Source organism: Microcebus murinus, chromosome 2 (genome assembly GCF_040939455.1).
Source record: "Microcebus murinus isolate Inina chromosome 2, M.murinus_Inina_mat1.0, whole genome shotgun sequence".
In the NCBI taxonomy this organism is placed as follows: domain Eukaryota; kingdom Metazoa; phylum Chordata; class Mammalia; order Primates; family Cheirogaleidae; genus Microcebus; species Microcebus murinus.
Genome location: NC_134105.1, coordinates 109,201,401 through 109,220,601, shown reverse-complemented (window position 1 = coordinate 109,220,601; position 19,201 = coordinate 109,201,401). Strand labels below are relative to the sequence as shown.

The following is a 19,201-nucleotide window of genomic DNA, read 5'->3' as shown; positions in this document are numbered from 1 at the left end:
AAAATGACACTGTATGCACACTTAATGAGTACAATGACCCTCAGCTTCGAAATCCTAATCCTAAAATTCTTAAAATGAACTGTTTGGAACCAATATGATCATTTCCAGCTAAATGTATATTCTACCAAAAGCCCCTAACATCTATTAAAATATGATATATTAAAGAATTCAAAAACATTCAATTATGGTCAAACCATCTGGAATAAAGGAGGCAGTTCTGGCAAGACTAGACTTGACATACCTTAGAAAAAAGATACAGATGGAGATGAAAGACAGGGAGAATATGAAGAATTAAGATAAACCTGATCTCAACTCGAAGAGGAATCATTTTGTCACTGAGAAAAACTAAACAAAGTCCTTCTATTTTTACACTTGGTGACTGAAGTGGAAAGAGAAATGAAAAGACATTTGGGGAAATCAGGAATTGAAATCTCAACAGCGTTGAAGCTAACTTTCCATAACAAATAGTTTCCAAAAATAGGGCTGGCACAAAACTATGCCGGGATCTGTACCAGGAGTGTCTAGAGGAGCTAGTCGCTACAAATAGAGAGGCTCCAAGTACAGAATGAAACCTAGACAGTGCAAAGTTCAGAATGGAAGAAAATCTAGGGTATTTCTCCAGGCACCTAATCTGCCTTCTACAGAAAAGGTGGGACACCCACTTCCCCTCCCAAATAAAAAGATAAACTAAAAATGAATTCCCTGGGGGGCTTCAGGGCAGCAGAGGACTCACCGCTCTGGGTGCTATTGCTAATTGCCAGCCCGGTAGGGGTCTAGGCCTCTCGGCTAGAAGCCTGTTAGGAATCCAGACACTGCCCCCTCCTTGCCAGTAGCAGCTAATGTTTGCAGGAGTTAGAAACAAAGGCAAAATACACCATGATATCTCTCCCAGAGATCCCTGAATAAGATCTCGAAATTGTGGGACCAGACAGGTGCGACGGCTCACGCGTGAAATCTCAGCACTTTGGGAGGCCAAAGCAGGAGGATCGCTTGAGCAAAGTTGTTCCAGGCTGCAGTGAGCTACGATCACGCCGCTGCACTTAGATGACAGAGACCCTCTCTCTCAAAAAAAAAGGGGGGGGGGAAATGGGCAATATACGTAACCTCAACATTTGTACCCCCATAATATGCTGAAAGAAAAAAAGAAAAACAAAATTGAGGACCGATGGTCAGCTGACCTCGAAGTCAGAGCTACTTAACAGTCTCAGGGCTCGGCTCTGGGTATGGCCCCAAGAGCAATTTGGGAAGCACGATAGGTGGGGCAAGTAAAAGGGGAGAGAGCCGCGCAACCGCTCAGTTCCGAGCAAGCGACCCCGAAGCCCTCCGGAGCGCGCCGCAGCGGCTTGTGGGGGATGGGGAGAGAGGTTTCTAGGATTCCAGAGCGCGTGACCTCCACACCCACGGATCCTTTCCCTGCCCAGGCACAGGGTAAACATTTGTCCGCAAGACGTGAGGGGCCAGTTCGGGTCTCCCAGGGCCACAGGCACCGACTCCCAGCCCCACACTAAAGTCACCTCAGCAAGAGCGCAGCCATCTTGGGTTCCGGCCTGGACGGAAGTGACGCAGGCGGCCCAGCCACCCCAGGGCGGCTGCGGAGAAGGGGGCTGTCACGTGACAACAGCGGCTGCTCTAAAAGGCTCCGGATGCTTTCTTCTCAGCTCAACCCAGATGGTTTGAGTTTTCTGTAGTTCTTTCGTTTCCTCCCCCACTGACTTCTACCGGAATTTGCCAGGATTTCGGTAGCAACGCCCGCTGTCTCAAAATCCGCAGTCTCCGTGCCGGCTGCATACGTAATTATTTTGTATCGCACCACCGAGCGGCGAAGAGCCGACCTGCCCAGATTCTTCCCTGAGGCCTTCGTAGTCTGTTTCACTCCCCCTTCCCCCAGGTCGGCCTAAAAACGTCGTGGTTGGCCAGCTGAGACACCCAGGAGAAAAGATAACTTTGGACTCCCCGTTCTAATGTGAAGGTTCACCCAGACAGAGATGCACAAGTTGAGACCTAAGTGCGGAGGGGTCCTCGAGAGAACCTCGCTGACCACCAGTCCTAAGAATGGGAAGCCTCGATTAGGCTCCACAATTCCTGGGCCTGAGCTGCAACGCGAACCAGACGCCCACCAGCCCAAGACAACGCTCCCTTGTTCCTTGTTTCAGCGCTAGGTGGGTGACACCCACAGCCAAAAGAACCTGGGGTGAGGGGGATAACACGCTTTGATTTACATATAGAAACAGTTTTGAGGAACCCAAGCACAGGAATCAATTGCAGAGCACTCATGACTAAGGGGAGAAAAAGCAAGTAAGAAGGAAAGGAATAGGCCGGGCGCGGTGGCTCACGCCTGTAATCCTAGCACTCTGGGAGGCCGAGGCGGGCGGATTGCTCGAGGTTGGGAGTTCGAAACCATCCTGAGCGAGACCCCTTCTCTACTAAAAATAGAAAGAAATTAATTGACCAACTAAAAATATATATACAAAAAAAAAATTAGCCGGGCATGGTGGTACATGCCTGTAGTCCCAGCTACTTGGGAGGCTGAGGCAGGAGAATCGCTTGAGCCCAGGAGTTTGAGGTTGCTGTGAGCTAGGCTGACGCCACGGCACTCACTCTAGCCTGGGCAACAAAAGTGAGACTCTGTCTCAAAAAAAAAAAAAAAAAGAAGGAAAGGAATAGAGTGCAAAAGTTCTTGACCCTTTTTTGGTGGATAGGGTGGGGAAGAGTAAAGGGGACAGCCCAGAGCAATTCCTATTCTACAATAAAACATCCTTAGTCATATTAATATTCAGATCTTATTTATATTTAGCACCCCTGCACTATTCCTTTCAGGATTTAAATAGCACAAATTCATTTATTTATGCATCAAATGAATAATACTATTTTGCATTTCTATAATGCTTGACAAAAAAGGGCATTTTTATAGACTTTAGGATTGAAAGACACCTTAGGCAGGGGTCCTCAAACTTTTTAAACAGGGAGCCAGTTCACTGTCCCTCAGAGGGTTGGAGGACCGTTGGAGAGTGCGGCTGCACATTCCACACCCACACTGTGGGCCATGGACCAGTCGGCTGCTAAGCAGGTCAGGCAGCCACCGCAGAAACACCCCGAGGGCCGGGTAATGTCCTCGGTGGGCTGTAGTTTGAGGACTCCTGCTTAGAGCCTCTCTAACCCAACCTATTCAGTGCAAGGATCTCCCTGATGGAAGATCTTTAAGACTCTGCTCCCAATGGTGGCATTTCAAAAGACAAGTTTCTAGCACACTCACACCTGTAATCCCAGTACTTTGGGAGACAGAAGTGTAAAGATCATTTGAGGCCAGGAATTAGGAACCAGCCTGGGCAACATAGCAAGGCCCTGTCTCTACCAAAAATTTCAAAACCTTAAAAAAAAACAAGCTTCACTGAGTGAACAGCTTATTCATTAGGAATTTATTATAGTAAAATACAGTGTTCTGCTATCAAACTTCCAGTCATTAATCCTACCTTGGGCCTCTGAAGCTTCACATTAACAAATCCAATGAATGCCTCTTCACTTAGTTCTTTAAATAATTTCATTTAACACGATTGCATTGCATTTTTGCCAGAGTATGTGAAAAGTGCTGTGGGGGATTCAAAGCTACAAACATATTGTCCTCAAACATATTGTCCTTTATAGCCTTAGAAGGATCAATAAAATGCCTGTAGTCTCAGCTACTTGAGAGGCTGAGGCCAAAAGATCACTTGAGGCCAGGAGTTTGAAGCCAGCCTGGGCAATAGAGGGAGATCCCATCTCTTAAAAGAGAAAGAAAGATTAATACAAAAAAGAAAGTAGCTAGGCCCGGTGGGCGTGGTGGCTCACGCCTGTAATCCTAGCACTCTAGGAGGCCAAGGCAGGTGGATCGCTCAAGGTCAGGAGTTTGAAACCAGCCTGAGCAAGAGCGAGACCACTGTCTCTACTAAAAAGAAATAAAAAGAAATTAATTGGCCAACTAAAAAATATATAGAAAAAATTAGCCAGGCATGGTGGTGCATGTCTATAGTCCCAGCTACTGTGAGCTAGGGCAAGACTCTGTCTCAAAAAAAAAAAAAAAAAAAAAAAAAGTAGCTATTCCATGAAAAGAATATAGATAAAGCAGGTAGATAAATAAGGAGAAAGTGATTTTTTTTTTTTTTTTGAGACAGATTCTCACTCTCTTGCCTGGGCTAGAGTGCCATGGCATCAGCTTAGCTCATAGCAACCTCAAACTCCTGGGCTCAAGCGATCCTCCTGCCTCAGTCTCAAGAGTAGCTGGGATTACAAATTAGCCGGGCATGGTGGCACATGCCCGTAGTCCCAGCTACCCAGGAGTCTGAAGCAGTAGGATTGCTTGAGCCCAGGAGATTGAGGTTGCTGTGAGCTAGGCTGACACCACGGCACTCACTCTAGCCTGGGCAACAAAGGGAGACTCTGTCTCAAAAAACAAAATGAAACAAAAATGTGGAGTTTATGATCAAGCCCCATATTTAGAGCTCCACAACCCAAATCTAATACTACTCACCAAACCTCCCAGGACTGTGGTCTAAGCAGAAGCCAGGAAGGTACCAAGAGACTGTGGCCTTACACGGGTAAGCCTGCAAATGGTCTCATAGCAGAATCAACAATGACCATCCCACTCAAAGTAACTTCTAGAACCCATAACTAGAGGAGTTATGGAAATGAATGAATCACATTGAAAGTCAAACCCAAGATAAATCAAGCCCTTTATCATCAGCTTATCTTAGAAGTAACCAGGAGGAAGAAACAGGTTCTAGCCAAGGCCTGAGGTGAGAGAAAGGAGAGAGAAGAAAGAAGGGAAAACAATTCCAGATGGGAATATGGGAGGCTCAGTGAAAAGCAAAATCATTTCAGATGATCCCAAGGAGGCTTGCAATTCTAGTGCTCTGGGAGTCTGAGCGGGGAAAATAGCTTGAGCTCAGGAGTTCAAGACCAGCCTGAGCAAGATCGAGACCCTATCTCTACAAAAAATAGAAAAAATTATCTGGGTGTGGTGGTGAGTGCCTGTAGTCCCAGCTACTCTGGAGGCTGAGGCAGAATGATCTCTTGAGCCCAGGAGTTTGCAGTGAGCTATGATGACACCACTGCACTCTACTCAGGGTGACAGAACAAGGCCCTATCTCAAAAAAGAAAAAATCAGCTCTGGTTGTGTAGACATTCCCAGCCCTAATGCCAGCTCAAACCTTCAGGAGATTCTCATGGTAAACCAAACTAAATCCACCCTCTTTAGTATGTCATCTAAGGCCCTTCACAAAATGGCTTCAACTTTCTTGTCCAGTTTTGTTATGCATGGACAAGTCCAGTGCCTGTATGCCACTTCAAGTTCCTCCAAATCAAGTCAAAGTGCATGGCACAAGATCTGCCCTGAATATGCTCAGTACTTCACAAACATACCCAACACACACACACACACACACACACACACACACACACTTTATCACCTCTTTGTCTTTGTGTTTGCTATTCTGTCTGGTTACCTTCCCTACCTCCTTTTCCAAAATGGCAATCCTTCAAGTTTATTCCCTATCTAGCATTGCCTCCTGGACATGACTACTCCTTTCTCTGAACTTTATTTATTAAATGAAACTTATTTTTGTTTTTAATTTCTCATATAACTTGATCTTCCTGATGTTGCAGCTGTGTGTGCCCTCCTTTGTACTCCTAGCAGCACTTTGTCAATTACTAAAGTGAGTATCATGGTTTGTTATATTTGGTTGTTGATGGGTTTGTCTTCTAATTGCTCCCACCTCCACCTCCTGAAACTGGATTTTTTGTTAAGACAAAATCTCACTCTGTTGTCCTAGGTAGAGTACAGTGGCGCAACCATAACTCATTGCAACCTCAAACTCCCAGCCTCAAGCAATCCTCCTGCCTCAGCCTCCCAAAGTGCTGGGATTACAGGCATGAGCCACCATGCCCAGCCTCCAAACTAGATTTTTAAACTCCTTATAGGAGGGACTTAATTTTTATTCCTCCTTCTATTACCTACATTCTCATACTTTACATATAGCTGGCACTCAATATAATTTTATCACCTTGCTCTAAATTAAAATGGACTTAAAACTGAAGCACAACACATTGAAGGAGTTCCTGGCAAAGAGGGAAAGGTCAGGGGCTTCTTCCCTGGAAATATTCCAGTGAAGAAAAGCTTCTATCTGGGAATAATCACCCAGGATGCAGGAAGATAGAGGAGGAAAAAAGACTCTCAAAGGACCTGGTCATCTCAAGAAGTCTATAATGCAGCCCATGATAGTCAAGATAACAAGGGATATCCTATTTTTAGCATTCTCTAGGGGAAACCTGCCTCTAGTTCCTAGAGCTCTGAGGTAGCTGCTCTCAGGCAAGAAGGCTAAGGAGGAATCCCTTTTTATGGCTTTTGGAATGAGGTTTCCTGCCTATCTATCCCTCAGAGAAGTGTGTCCGTGTCCCTTTTTCTGTCCCTCTCTCTCACCACCCCCCCAACATTCCACTGGGGCAGAGGGAGGCCAGTAGACACAAAGCCCTCTGTGTATGGGGTGGTATGTGTCCCCCACCCCTCTACCCAGACTATACAATGCCCCTTCTGCTCCCTGCTCTCTGCCCCCCTCCCCACCACCTCTCAACTGCACATGCCAGGCTGCAATTGGTTCCTGGCTCAGGACAGCCCCCTCATGCTGAGGAACCAGGGGATTTTAAGCAGGTTCCAGGAACCCCCGCTCAGTTCCTGGTCCCCCACTCTCTCAACCCCACAGACGCTCTGGGCCCCTGCCCCTGCCCCAGCCATGGCTCCTGGGGCTCCCTCATCCAGCCCCAGCCCTATCCTGGCTGTGCTGCTCTTCTCTTCTTTGGGTAAGTGGAGCCACCCCAGTCTGTGAGCCTTGGGACTCAGGTTGTCTCTCAGCAACCTCCCCCTGCCTTCACTGAACTATCAAAGAGTAAGCAGGAGAAGGAAGGTGACGTTATATTCAGAGAGAAAAAAAAATGCATGTTTGGAAGGAGGCAGTAAAGGTATTCTGTAAAAGAAATGTTAAGAGAAAGTGTGCAGAGAGCTTCCCTGTGTGGGCATGGCTGGACCCAGGCTGGAAATCAGTAACATGCCCCCAGAGCCATGCTAAGAGTCTGGGAGGAAGCAGTGTTTGAGCATGAGAAGGAGCAGGTCAATCACCTGGGTTCTGGTCCCCATTCATCACCTGGTAGTATAAGAGGAACCTAACCTTAGTTTCCCAGAAGAGAGAAGTCAGACAGTGTGATCTAAGGAGGGAGCCTAAGGTTTGTGATCTTAGCTCCTCGGATACTTTGACTCTTAGTGCCTCAGTTTCTCTCTGTGGCTCCTTGTCTATTATGTGGGTGAACAGAGTAGAAGGGAAGTTCTATGAGGTGCTAAGATCTTATCCTTCTAAAGTTATCTTTCTTTGCAAGTTGACCAACCCTTTCCTTGCCCCCTGGCAGATGGTGGGTGAGCAAGAGAAGGTCAAAACAAGGTAATTCGAATGGATCCTTCCTTCTCTGAACTGCCCTGAAGCCTAGCACAATCAATGAGCAGTGTTGGCAAGCTGGGGTGGGGGTGGGGGACAGTGAGGAAGAGGAGCTGGTGAGAATGCCCAAGGTTCTCTGCTGTCAGCTCCTTGAGTCCTAGACTCTTCTGAGCTGTACTGGACTCTTCTAGGGTACCCTGGGAAAATGTTAAGGACAGGGAATTGGAAAAAGGCATGGTAAGAGAAATGGGGAGAAGAAATCTTGGAGCATAAAGGGGAGGGAAAGTTCTGTCTCAACACCTGTACCATTCATAGAACCATTGAGTGAAGCTGAGAAGGGCAATGGCTGATGTTATAATAAGAGGAATAGAAGTTAAATCCAGTGAATAACCTCCTTAGTTACATTGGGGATTCCCAAGAAGGCTCTAAGACAGAATTCCCAGGAGGTGAGTAAATGATATTGCATGCTGAGGTGGGAAATTCAGGACAATGGGGGTGGGGGTGGCATAAGCCCCCCAACATTGGTCTGACAATGGGACTTTGTTTGTTTGGTGGCCTCCTCCTCCTCCTATAGAACAAAAGGGTCTACAGTTGCCCTACCCAGGGCCAGCCCCCACACACAGTCTTTTTGGAATGACCTTCCTTGTGTGGGTGAGTCCTGAGGGCGGCATTGGGCCAGATGGCCAAAAGGAGGGTAAGGACTGTTAAACCACAGAATACTCACACGCAGAATTCTGGGCATAGGGTCTTGCTCTGCACCCAGCTGAGAGGGGTAAATAAGGTCCTTTCCTCCCTGTCACCCCAGTCAAGAGCAAGCTGTGTGGCAACCAGGGATTCAGCAGCAAAGACAGTTGTGCCAGGGAAGAAGATTTACACTCTCTAGTTAGCTTCATTTTTTTCTGCAAAAAATTTGGGTTTGCTGTACTGTGAAATACTACGCAGCTGTTAAAATTAAGATTGATGTCTATATATCAACATGGAAAGCTCTCTCAGATATATATATTCTTAAGCAAAAAAAAAAAGTAGAATATAATGCAATGTGTATGTAAAAATAGAAAGCTCCACAAAATAAAACTATTTGTTATAAGTACATGTATATCTTGAATTTATTGAGTTTATATTGAGTTTGATTCTTAGGAAAAGCATACATATTAAACTGATAACAGTGGTTATATCTGGGAAGGAACTGACTATAGGAAAGGAATTGGTTAGGTGGGTGTTAAGGGAGACTTTAGCTTTATTTCTATTGCTTGAATAGTTTATGAAAAGAATGCAGTATGTATTACCTGTATGATTTATAATAAATTAAAAAAAATTAAAACTCTGTATCTAAAGGATAGCTTAAGAGTTAGATACTGACTCAAAGGGAAAGTGAAACTTGGTAACAAAATTCAACTTCTAGAAGTCCTTTGGAGAATGCTTTCTCTCTCTACTCTGCAAAGTTACATTCAGCTTCACCTGCATGACTTTCATGATGAGAGACAGAAAAGATCTCCTGGGGACCTCAGATTGGCCTTATAGTGGTTTCTCTTTCCTTGAGGGGTACCACAGGTCCTGGGAGAAAAAAAGAAAGAGAATTCTGTTCCTGATGATTTCATTTCCTCTACAGCCATGCCAAAGAGCTTGAACAGACACAGCATTAATGTGCATCTATTCAGTGCAGAGAACTATTTGGGCCTCAGAATTTATTGTTTCTTTCCTAATCTTTGCTATGGCCTCTGACCTATGACTCAGCCTTTGATTTCCTATTGATGTCACTCCCTCTATAGCCCTTACTGGGCCCACATATGTATCTGATTCTCCCTCTGTGCTTGCAGTGCTGTCCCCCGCCCAGGCCATTGTGGTTTACACGGACAGGGAGGTCCATGGTGCTGTGGGCTCCCGGGTGACCCTGCACTGCTCCTTCTGGTCCAGTGAGTGGGTCTCAGATGACATCTCCTTCACCTGGCGCTACCAGCCTGAAGGGGGCCGAGATGCCATTTCGGTGAGTGTCTGTGGGAATCCTGGGGTTGGATAACAGAAAGGGTTCTTCAAAGAACAACAGAAAAGAGAACTTGGGCTGAGGAGGAGAATATCCTTTATGAGCCACAACTCCAACTTTGGCAAGGTAAGTGGCAAGCTTTGTCACTCTGACTAGGGCCTGTGTGCATTGTCTTCCCTCCCCCACAACTACCCTCTTCATGCCAAGATCCCTTACTGCGAGCCTGGAGCTAAGCTTTGACAGCCCTGTTCTCACTGGGGTTCTTTCACATGCTTCCTCTTGCTCCTCACAGATCTTCCACTATGCCAAGGGACAACCCTACATCGATGAGGTGGGGACCTTCAAAGAGCGTATCCAGTGGGTAGGGGACCCTCGCTGGAAGGATGGTTCCATTGTCATACACAACCTAGACTACAGTGACAATGGCACTTTCACTTGTGACGTCAAAAACCCTCCAGACATAGTGGGCAAGACTTCTCAGGTCACACTCTACGTCTTTGAAAAAGGTGTGAAGGGACAGGGGTCTGGGAGGCAGTTCAGAGAGGGGACGTGGGAGGCTCGATAGGCGAGAGGAAAGAGGCAAAAAGCCCAGCCTAATGACCTTGGCTCTAGGAGGGTGGGCAGAAGGCAGCCTTAGCTGAGAGTCCTACATCCTCAACCGCAGGGAACAGGTGTGGGACTATAAATCAGAGATACAGGTCCCTGCTCATCCGCCCACTTCTTTTCCCTCCCCTCCTAGTGCCAACTAGATACGGGGTGGTGCTGGGAGCCGTGATCGGGGGTGTCCTCGGGGTGGTGCTGCTGGCGCTGCTGCTTTTCTACCTGGTTCGGTACTGCTGGCTGCGCAGGCAGGCGGCCCTGCAGAGGAGGCTCAGGTAAGGGGCGGGGCCTGACTCCCCTCCCGCTAACCCGCCACCCCCATCTGGGCGGAGGGTGCTTCAGAGGGTGCAAGGGCCAAAGGGAAGAAGCAGCTGTGTCCGCTGTGCAGGGGGTTCTGGACCAGCCAAACCCACAGCGCCCCCTTTTTCCGCAGTGCCATGGAGAAGGGGAAATTGCACAAGACTGGAAAGGATACGAAGCGCGGGCGGCAGGTGAGCGGCACTCGGGGCCCGGATGAGCTGGGGCGGAGAACCCTGGGGGCCGCGGGGCAGCTGTGAGGGGTGGGATGCAGACGGTCACGCCCCACCAGATCGGTGACTGATGTGCGCACCCCTGCCCCCAGACGCCCGTGCTGTATGCCATGCTGGACCACACCAGAAGCGCCAAAACCGCCAGTGAGAAGAAGGCCAAGGGCCTGGGGGAGTCTCGCAAGGATAAGAAATAGCGGTTAGCGGGCCGGGCGGGGGATCGGGGGTTAGGGGCGGAGTCCGCCAAAGGCTCTAAGGTGGTGGTCATCGAGATGGAACTACGAAAGGACGAGCAGAGCTCGGAGCTCCGGCCAGCTGTCAAGTCCCCCAGCAGAACCAGCCTCAAAAACGCCCTCAAGAACATGATAGGCCTGGACTCGGACAAGTGATCACCACCCACCAGGCCCTGCTGGAGCAGGGAGACCTAGGCTCCTCTTATTCCCGTCTAGGTGCTTTCCTCTCTTGCTCCCCCCGCCCCGCCCTGCCCTGCCCTCACTTCCCTTTGAGATGTAAGTTTCATTCCAGAATTCATTCCCTAGGCGCTTGTATTCTCCGCCACCTCCACCCCTTGGCTTTCTGGGAGCCCAGGGGCTGATCCCACCCCTCATCTGCCCCAAGGGCTGTGTGTTTGGTGCCTGTCCCTCAGGCACTGAGAAGAAAGGGACCTTGATACCCTCTGCCTCAACTTCAGGCCACCTGGCATTCCCATCCCCTGCACCCCTTAGCCTGTCCCTCTGGTTCTTTCTACTTCTGTCCCCCCTCCTCCTTCCCCTCTATCAGGTGGCTCAGCTTCATACTCTATCCTCCCAGCTAACTCCCAGATCACCCAGATCACACTCTCCTTCAGGGTTTGTTTAGGTTGTTGATTATTTTTTATTTTTAATCCATGCTTTGTTTGTTTGTTTGTTTACCTGTGCCCATGCTCTGTCCTTACTCCCATGACTGAGGACCAATGACGTCATGTGGCTTTTGCAATTCCTCACCCCTGTTAAGTCCTTAGTGGAGAGCCAGCCCAAGCAGAGGGGCCTGATTCTCAAACCCTGGCTATAGCATTGGTGCCCCCTGACTGCTTTGGAGCACTGTTCTGGGACTCAAGGTCTTGGGGAAGGATAGAGAGAGAGATCAGGATCCTCACAGGTCAGGCGGTGAAGAGGGGGCAAAGGAGCCTTAAGAAATGATGTTTAAACAACCAAACAGAAAGCAGGAAAACAAATGGGAACCAGGAGAGGGGAAAGGAAGAGGCTACACTCTAGCCACATGGGATTCTTAGGATTTTTCTATATTCTGTATATTTCTTCTCAAACCTCCAAATGTCCATAAATGTTTAATAAAACTGACATTTCCAGAAGCTGCTGCCTCCATCTTGAATTTCCTAGTTCTACTGGGAATAATCCCTGCCCCCTACCCCATCCACAAACTTCCGTGCTTGGTTTCAATTGTTGTTTGGTTTTTGGTATAAGCTTATATAATATGGTGGGAAAAAATGTGAAATAGAAAATCCTAGTAAGTCACTAGCTGTGTGACCCAGGATGGTTATTTGGCTTTGGTAAGCTTATTTATGCACCTGTAAACAAGATACCTACCTCATTTAATTCTCAGGGGTTTTGTGGGAATCAAATGAGACCCTGTGTCTGGAAATCTCTGTAAACTATCAGTTGGTATACAACTAAATATTAAGGTGCTTAATATTTGTTTCTAGCTTTTGTCTAAAAGAATGAATGCACTTTGGCCGAATGCAGTGGCTCACGCCTGTAATTCTAGCACTCTGGGAGGCCAAGGTGGGAGGATTACTCAAGATCAGGAGTTCAAAACCAGCCTGAACAAGAGTGAGACCCCATCTCTACTAAAAATAGAAAGAAATTAACTGGACAAGTAAAAATATGTAGAAAAAATTAGACAGACATGGTGGCACATGCCTATAGTCCCAGCTACTCGAGAGGCTAAGGCAGAAGGATTACTTGAGCCCAGGAGTTTGAGGGTGCTGTGAGCTAGGCCGATGCCACAACACTCTAGCCCAGGCAACAAAGTGAGATTCTGTCTCAAAAAAAGAGAATGTACTTTACAATCTAGCACAAATCTCATGCACCTTTCTAAACACACACACACTTTTGTTTTGTTTGTACAATATCTTAGGTATACTATTGATACCTCATTAGTTTGTTGGTATGTCAATTCAGGCACACCACTAATATCTTGGAATTCTTAAATGATTGTTCAAAACTGTAATGTATCATTTTCCCCTGGGGGGTGGTCTCTAATGGCAAAAAACCAAGATACCCACAAGTCATTTCTTCCCTTTCTTAAGAGGCTAAAGATATGATCAACACCAGCTTTGCCAAAATTCAAAGTGCTTCCAATTATTTGAGGGGTGTCTTCCATTTCTTTTAAAAGAAAAATTAGCTAGGCATAGTGGTTCACATCTATAGTCCCAGCACTTTGGGAGGCTGAGATAGGAAGATAGCTTGAGGCCAAGAAGACCAGCCTGGTCAACATTACCAAAACCCCATCTCTACAAAAATTAATTAATCAGACATGGTGGCATGCATTTGTGGTCCTAGCTATACCAGAGCCTGGGGCAAGAGGATTGTTTGAGCCCAGGAGTTCAAGGTTACAGTGAGCTGTGATTGCACCACTGCACTTTCAGCCTGGGTGACAAAGCAAGACCCTGTCTCTAAAAAAATAAATAGTAAAAGAAAATTTAATCTGAATTCATTTTAATATAAAAGCTAATAGATTCTATATATAGTTTTTAGAGGGTAGGAGAGGATGCTTAGTCACAACTCAATACAATTGGGAACATCTAAGCTCAAGATTCTTTTTTTTTTTCTTTAACACAGAGCAGCCACATGCAATAAGCTCAAGAGTCTTTATTAGTTAAAACACTAAACTATCCATTATTCATTAGATAGTTGCAGCTGTGTACCCTGCTTAAACTTTCCTAGCTGTTACGAGAGTCAAATGAGACATTGTGTCACTTCTGAGATATAGCATAGCCCAAAGCTTCTCATTTAATTACACTTTTATTCTAAAATTTATCTGCCTCCTGCACTTTGCTAGCTCAGTTTACCCAATTACTTTAATAGTTCTGATTCCATCAAGATTCCTGGTACTGGCCGGGCGCTGTGGCTCACGCCTGTAATCCTAGCTCTTGGGAGGCCGAGGCGGGCGGATTGCTCAAGGTCAGGAGTTCGAAACCAGCCTGAGCAAGAGCGAGACCCCGTCTCTACTATAAATAGAAAGAAATTAATTGGCCAACTGATATATATATAAAAAATTAGCCGGGCATGGTGGCACATGCCTGTAGTCCCAGCTACCCGGGAGGCTGAGGCAGAAGGATCACTCGAGCCCAGGAGTTTGAGGTTGCTGTGAGCTAGGCTGACGCCACGGCACTCACTCTAGCCTGGGCAACAAAGCAAGACTCTGTCTCAAAAAAAAAAAAAAAAAAAAAAAAAAGATTCCTGGTACTTTAGAAAGCATTTTCCAACCTTTCCACTATGCATTTTCACAAGCATTGTACACTTTCTTTTTATTTTATTTTATTTTTTATTTTTCTTCATGTTACACGGGACAAACTTTATAAATGTTATGGTTCTGTGACTATTTATACCAGAGGGTGTTTCATCTATTAAAGAGCCATAACTTATTAATTTATAAGTATTAAAGATTGTATATCACTAAATTCTGGTTGACTTACGTCACAAAAGTTTTGATATGTAGTAGTAGTATAGTTAAGTACTACCTATTTTCTAATTCACATCAAGATGTGTTGGATCCACAAGTTATTTAGTTTACCTGCATCATAGACAGAATGCATGGTCTTCATGATATAGATTCAAACAGAAAATTGCTGGAGACTTGCTGTGTGGCACACTGTGGCAGATAGAACTAGTTGTCTCTGTCTATTCCTCCCTTCTTCCTTAAAGTAACAAACTTAGAGTTTTGTTCAAGTTGGTACTGTGAACAGTTTTTTTAAGGACACATCTTCCAGCTTTCCTTGCAGCTCTGAGTGACCATATTTGTCCACAGTCCTGGCCATGAGAACTAGGCAGAGGTTACCAGATGCAGCTTCTAAAGAAGCTCCTAGAAATGGGACCATTTCTTCTGACATTTTCTCCTTGCCGTTTTGCCCTTTGATCACTTCTTTCCCAAACTGGCTGGAATTTCCAGGTTGGTAATGCCGCTGGGGGACGAAGCAACCATGACCCCAGCGGCCGAGATGCTCTTCCTTCTGGAGGAAGACCACGAGGACAAAGAGGCTTTGGAAAAGCAGAGCGGGGCAGACAAGAAGGCCCTGCCCGCACTCCCCAGAATGATACCCCGAGCGGCCCCATGGGGCTCGAGGAGGAAGCGCTGCTGCAACCCCGAGGACGCCACCCCCACCAGTCCTCTATTTTGATTTTTTGAGACAGAGTCTCACTTTGTTGCCCAGGCTACAGTGAGTGCCATGGCGTCAGCCTAGCTCACAGCAACCTCAAACTCCTGGGCTCAAGCAATCCTCCTGCCTCAGCCTCCCGAGTAGCTGGGACTATAGGCATACGCCACTATGCCCGGCTAATTTTTTCTATATATATATTGGTTGGCCAATTAATTTCTATTTATAGTAGAGACGGGGTCTCGCTTTGCTCAGGCTGATTTCGAACTCCTGACCTGGAGCAATCCGCCCGACTCGGCCTCCCAGAGTGCTAGGGTTACAGGCATGAGCCACCTCACCTGGCCTCATTGTACACTTTCATGGGTTTACCCCAGACTGAGTCCATTTTCCACGATTCCCACCAACATAAGCCACATCTTTTCTCTCCTCTGCAATAAAGCATTAAATAAAGCCTAGAATAATGATTCAGGTGAAGGGAAATGGCATTGTTATATGGGAAACTTTGAATCTCATCTAATTATTACTTTTAAATAAATCATTCACAATCCTCAGTGCATTATTAATAATAATAATTTTGACCAGGCATTTGAGCACTTTGAGAATAATTTAAAGCCTCTTTCAATGTTAACCTCAAAACAAAAAAATTATAACCCAATTTATGAACATACATACAAAAAATCTAAATAAAATATTAGCAAATAGAATCCTACAGTGAATTAATAAAACAATAAATTATGGCCATGATGAATTTATTCTGGGAATGAAAGAATGAATCAGTATCAGGAAATATAATAAAATTCACTATACTAACGTAGAGGGGAAAACATAATTATATCAAAAGATGTTAAAAAAAATTGGTAACATTCAGTACCCATTCCTAAAAGACATTCTAGGTAAAACAGGAATAGAAATATAGAAACTACCAAAACATGATGAAGACTATTTTTTGAAAATCATGAAAAAGCATATTAAATGTGAAACATTACATCCATTATCATTAAAAAAGAAAACAAGACAGTACTTTTTTTAAAGAACGAGGTCTTGGCTGGGCGCGGTGGCTCACGCCTGTAATCCTAGCACTCTGGGAGGCTGAGGTGGGTGGATTGCTCAAGGTCAGGAGTTCAAAACCAGCTTGAGCAAGATCGAGACTCCGTCTCTACTAAAAATAGAAAGAAATTAATTGGCCAACTAAAAATATATAGAAAAAATTAGCCAGGCATGGTAGCGCATGCCTATAGTCCCAGCTACTCAGGAGGCTGAGGCAGAAGGATGGCTTGAGCCCAGGAGTTTGAGGTTGCTGTGAACTAGGCTGACACCATGGCACTCACTGTAGCCTGGGCAACAAAGCGAGACTCTGTCACAAAAATAAAAAATAAAATAAAATAAAGATCTCAGCTGGTTTGAAGTAGACAGGAGCTGGCCCAACTTCCTAAAAAACAACTGAAGGGACAATTACTGTGGTGACTTATGGATGTTATCTGTAAAGTAGCCAGTGAAGGTTAAGTTTCAGTTACCATAGTCTTTAGCTTCATGGAAAAAGGGGCAAAAAAAAAAAGCAACCAACCAAAGAGCAAGCAGGGCAGGCAGACCTGATCCAATTAACCCCTCAGTTTCATTATCAGCTACTTTCTTTTTCTGGTAGCAGTATCTCTTAACTTCCTTGAAACACACTATCCTAGTTTTTCCTCCTAACCATTTGAGAAATGCATAAATTAACTTTAAAGCAGAGACTGCAACAATATGAAAGACATCTTTTGTTTGTCCCATACAATGTGTGTATTTTCATCCAAATTAATGCTACTCTTGATTGTCACCAGGCAACAATCACCTTGACCTGAATATTCTTTTCCCCCTTTGGGTGGGGCCTGCATCTTCACTTCTGTTTCCTTACCAGCCTGACTACTCTGAGCATATGAATTTGCTATCCCCAATCTAAGAAATTGTTGGACAAATATTCACGTGTGGGAGTGAGGTTGGAGAAGGAAGGGCATGCTCAGGCTACACACATAGAGCTTTTCCTCAAGTAGGCCAACAGTGATTGCATCCATCTAACTATGTTAATTCAGTCATAGTCCCATGGAATATTGTTATGTAAATACTAAATTGTATTAACTTTCAACAATTTGCACAATAATATTAAAATGGGAAGGAGAGAGATGAATAAAATGGTTGACATAAACAAATAAACACGCTGTTTGAGGAAGGCGTCTCATCTTCCAGGAGCCACAACTGCATTTAGGATTCACTAACCCTCCTTCATCCAGAGAGCCCGCTGTCCCCACATGCTGCTCATGGTAGCTCTGGTCTGGGTTTCCTTGGTTTCTGCCCCTGTGGGCCACACCCTGCCCAGCCTTCCAGGCAGTGACCTGCTTGGGGTCCCCGCCAGTGGGAACTGAGGGAGGGTCGCATGAGCCTAGGAGGCCACTTGGACAATAGTGAGACTCTGGATTACTAAAGTATTTTTTTTATTACAAATTTATTTTTCTTTTAGCCTCAGCCATTTTCCATCAGTAAAGTATTAAAAAAAATAATAATAAATAAAATAAACAGCTATCTATAACAAGCAAACAGAAAATTTGCCAAGTTACTGCAGTGCTCATTTCTGTAATTGTTCAAGAAGCCATAATTGACATCTATTTTCTGTACTTCCCTGCTCTCTCAGCCAGAACCTCAGATGGTCAGGGTTCTTTACCCGGTGGAATGACCCAAACTTCCATTTCTGACTCAAGGCCTGAGCTCTCAATTGTCTTGCCTTTTTTGTTATTGCTATATTTGTCCATTAACCTTTACTATTAGGCATGGAAGTACTAAATGGTGCTCCCAGAGAATCCCCTGGGTTCCAGAAATAGCTTTCCTTGTCTCCACTGTGGAACAGCAACTCAATTTCCCTTAAGTAATCAGGATTGTAACTGCACCAGACCAAATCTGGCTCAACTTTTATGTAACAAAGTTGTGAGTTGTTTTTCAGTTGCCATGGACCCCCAGGTTAAAGGTCATGTAACCTGAGCATGCCCAGAAGAACCAAGCCTGCAACCACGGGCGAAACTTAAGTGCTTGAGGTTATCTCCAGTTAGGGTTATCCCTAATTATTTCCAGTGTGCTCTTTACTTGCGCCAAATAATAAAACCACCTGCTATAACCAATTGGCTGTGTCTGTTGGCCTCGTAAATGCTAAGTGAATGCACCTTTCCATTTGTGAGGTAACAAAATCAATCATACCAGCCAGAGGAGTATAGCAGTCCCCACTTCTCTATGGAGGATATGTTCCAAGACCCCCAGTGGATGCCTGAAACCACAGATAGTACTAAACCCTATATATACTATGTTTTTTTCCTGTGTGTATATACCTGTGATAGAGTTCAATTTATAACTTAGGTACAGTAAGAGATTAACAACAATAACTACTAATGAAAAAGAACAATTATAACAATATGCTGGCATCACTACTCTTAGACTTTGGGCCATTGCTAAGTAAAATAAGGGTCACGTGAACACAAGCACTTCCATAGTTGATCTGATGACTGAGACAGCTACTAAATGACTAATGGGAAGGTAGTGGATACACTGGACTAAGGAAAGATTCATGTCCCAGGTGGGATGGAGTGAGAGGGTGCAAGATTTCATCATGCTACCTAGAACGGCATGCAATTTAAAATTTATGAATTGTTTATTTCTGGAATTTTCCATTTAATAATTTTAGACCGAGGTTGACTGTGGGTAGCTGAAACATCAAACAGCAAAATCTCACATAAGGGGATGGGGAGAACTACTATAATCCTTTTATTTGCCTGTTAGATCAGTAGCCTATAGAACCCAAATTGCCTCTTGACATTCTTATTAGTGTGTGAAGCCCGTATGTGCATGAGAAAGAATTCTTTGACAGAGTTCAGGATAGAAAGAAGCACCAAGTTTATTTTACTCTTTCTCAGAAGAGAAAGAGGGCACAGCACTAGAAAAAAGGCACTGGCCCTGAGGCCAAACGACTCTGTTAGGGCAAGCTGAAGAGGGGTAGAGGGAGATTTGTGATTGTAGCCCAGTTAGTAGAGGACAGCTGAGAAACTGCTGAGTTCATCCTTTTCTGTCTCTCACATAGCAGATTGATAACAGGAATTGGTTTCTTCTTTGTTTGTTTGGGTTTTTTTTTGGTTTTTTTTTTTGAGACAGAGTCTCGCTTTGTTGCCCAGACTAGAGTGAATGCCGTGGCGTCAGCCTAGCTCACAGCAACCTCAAACTCCTGGGCTCAAGCAATCCTCCTGCCTCAGCCTCC

The 19,201-nt window shown here is 45.3% G+C and overlaps 2 protein-coding genes and 1 non-coding gene across 5 annotated transcripts in view; 2 read left to right on the top strand and 1 right to left on the bottom strand.

The window, feature by feature from the left end:
* Nucleotides 1-1,624, bottom strand: part of SDHC (succinate dehydrogenase complex subunit C) — a 43,378-nt gene extending 41,754 nt beyond the window's left edge. For all 3 annotated transcript variants that reach the window (XM_076000322.1, XM_076000324.1, XM_076000323.1), the window contains exon 1: nucleotides 1,515-1,624. In XM_076000322.1, coding sequence (XP_075856437.1) covers nucleotides 1,515-1,534 — 20 coding nt within the window. In that variant the 5' untranslated portion in view covers nucleotides 1,535-1,624. The remainder of the gene's footprint in view (nucleotides 1-1,514) is intronic.
* A 5,122-nt stretch (nucleotides 1,625-6,746) lies between these two features.
* MPZ (myelin protein zero) lies at nucleotides 6,747-11,910 on the top strand. Its single transcript, XM_012768587.2, has 6 exons — nucleotides 6,747-6,828; nucleotides 9,272-9,438; nucleotides 9,728-9,941; nucleotides 10,175-10,310; nucleotides 10,469-10,526; nucleotides 10,658-11,910. The coding sequence occupies exons 1-6, from the start codon at nucleotides 6,762-6,764 to the stop codon at nucleotides 10,757-10,759; spliced, it is 744 nt and encodes a 247-aa protein (XP_012624041.1). The 5' UTR covers nucleotides 6,747-6,761; the 3' UTR covers nucleotides 10,760-11,910.
* LOC142869838 (small nucleolar RNA SNORA64/SNORA10 family) lies at nucleotides 8,877-9,007 on the top strand. Its single transcript, XR_012918390.1, has one exon. It is a non-coding gene; the product is annotated as a small nucleolar RNA SNORA64/SNORA10 family (small nucleolar RNA).
* Nucleotides 11,911-19,201: the final 7,291 nt, after the last annotated feature.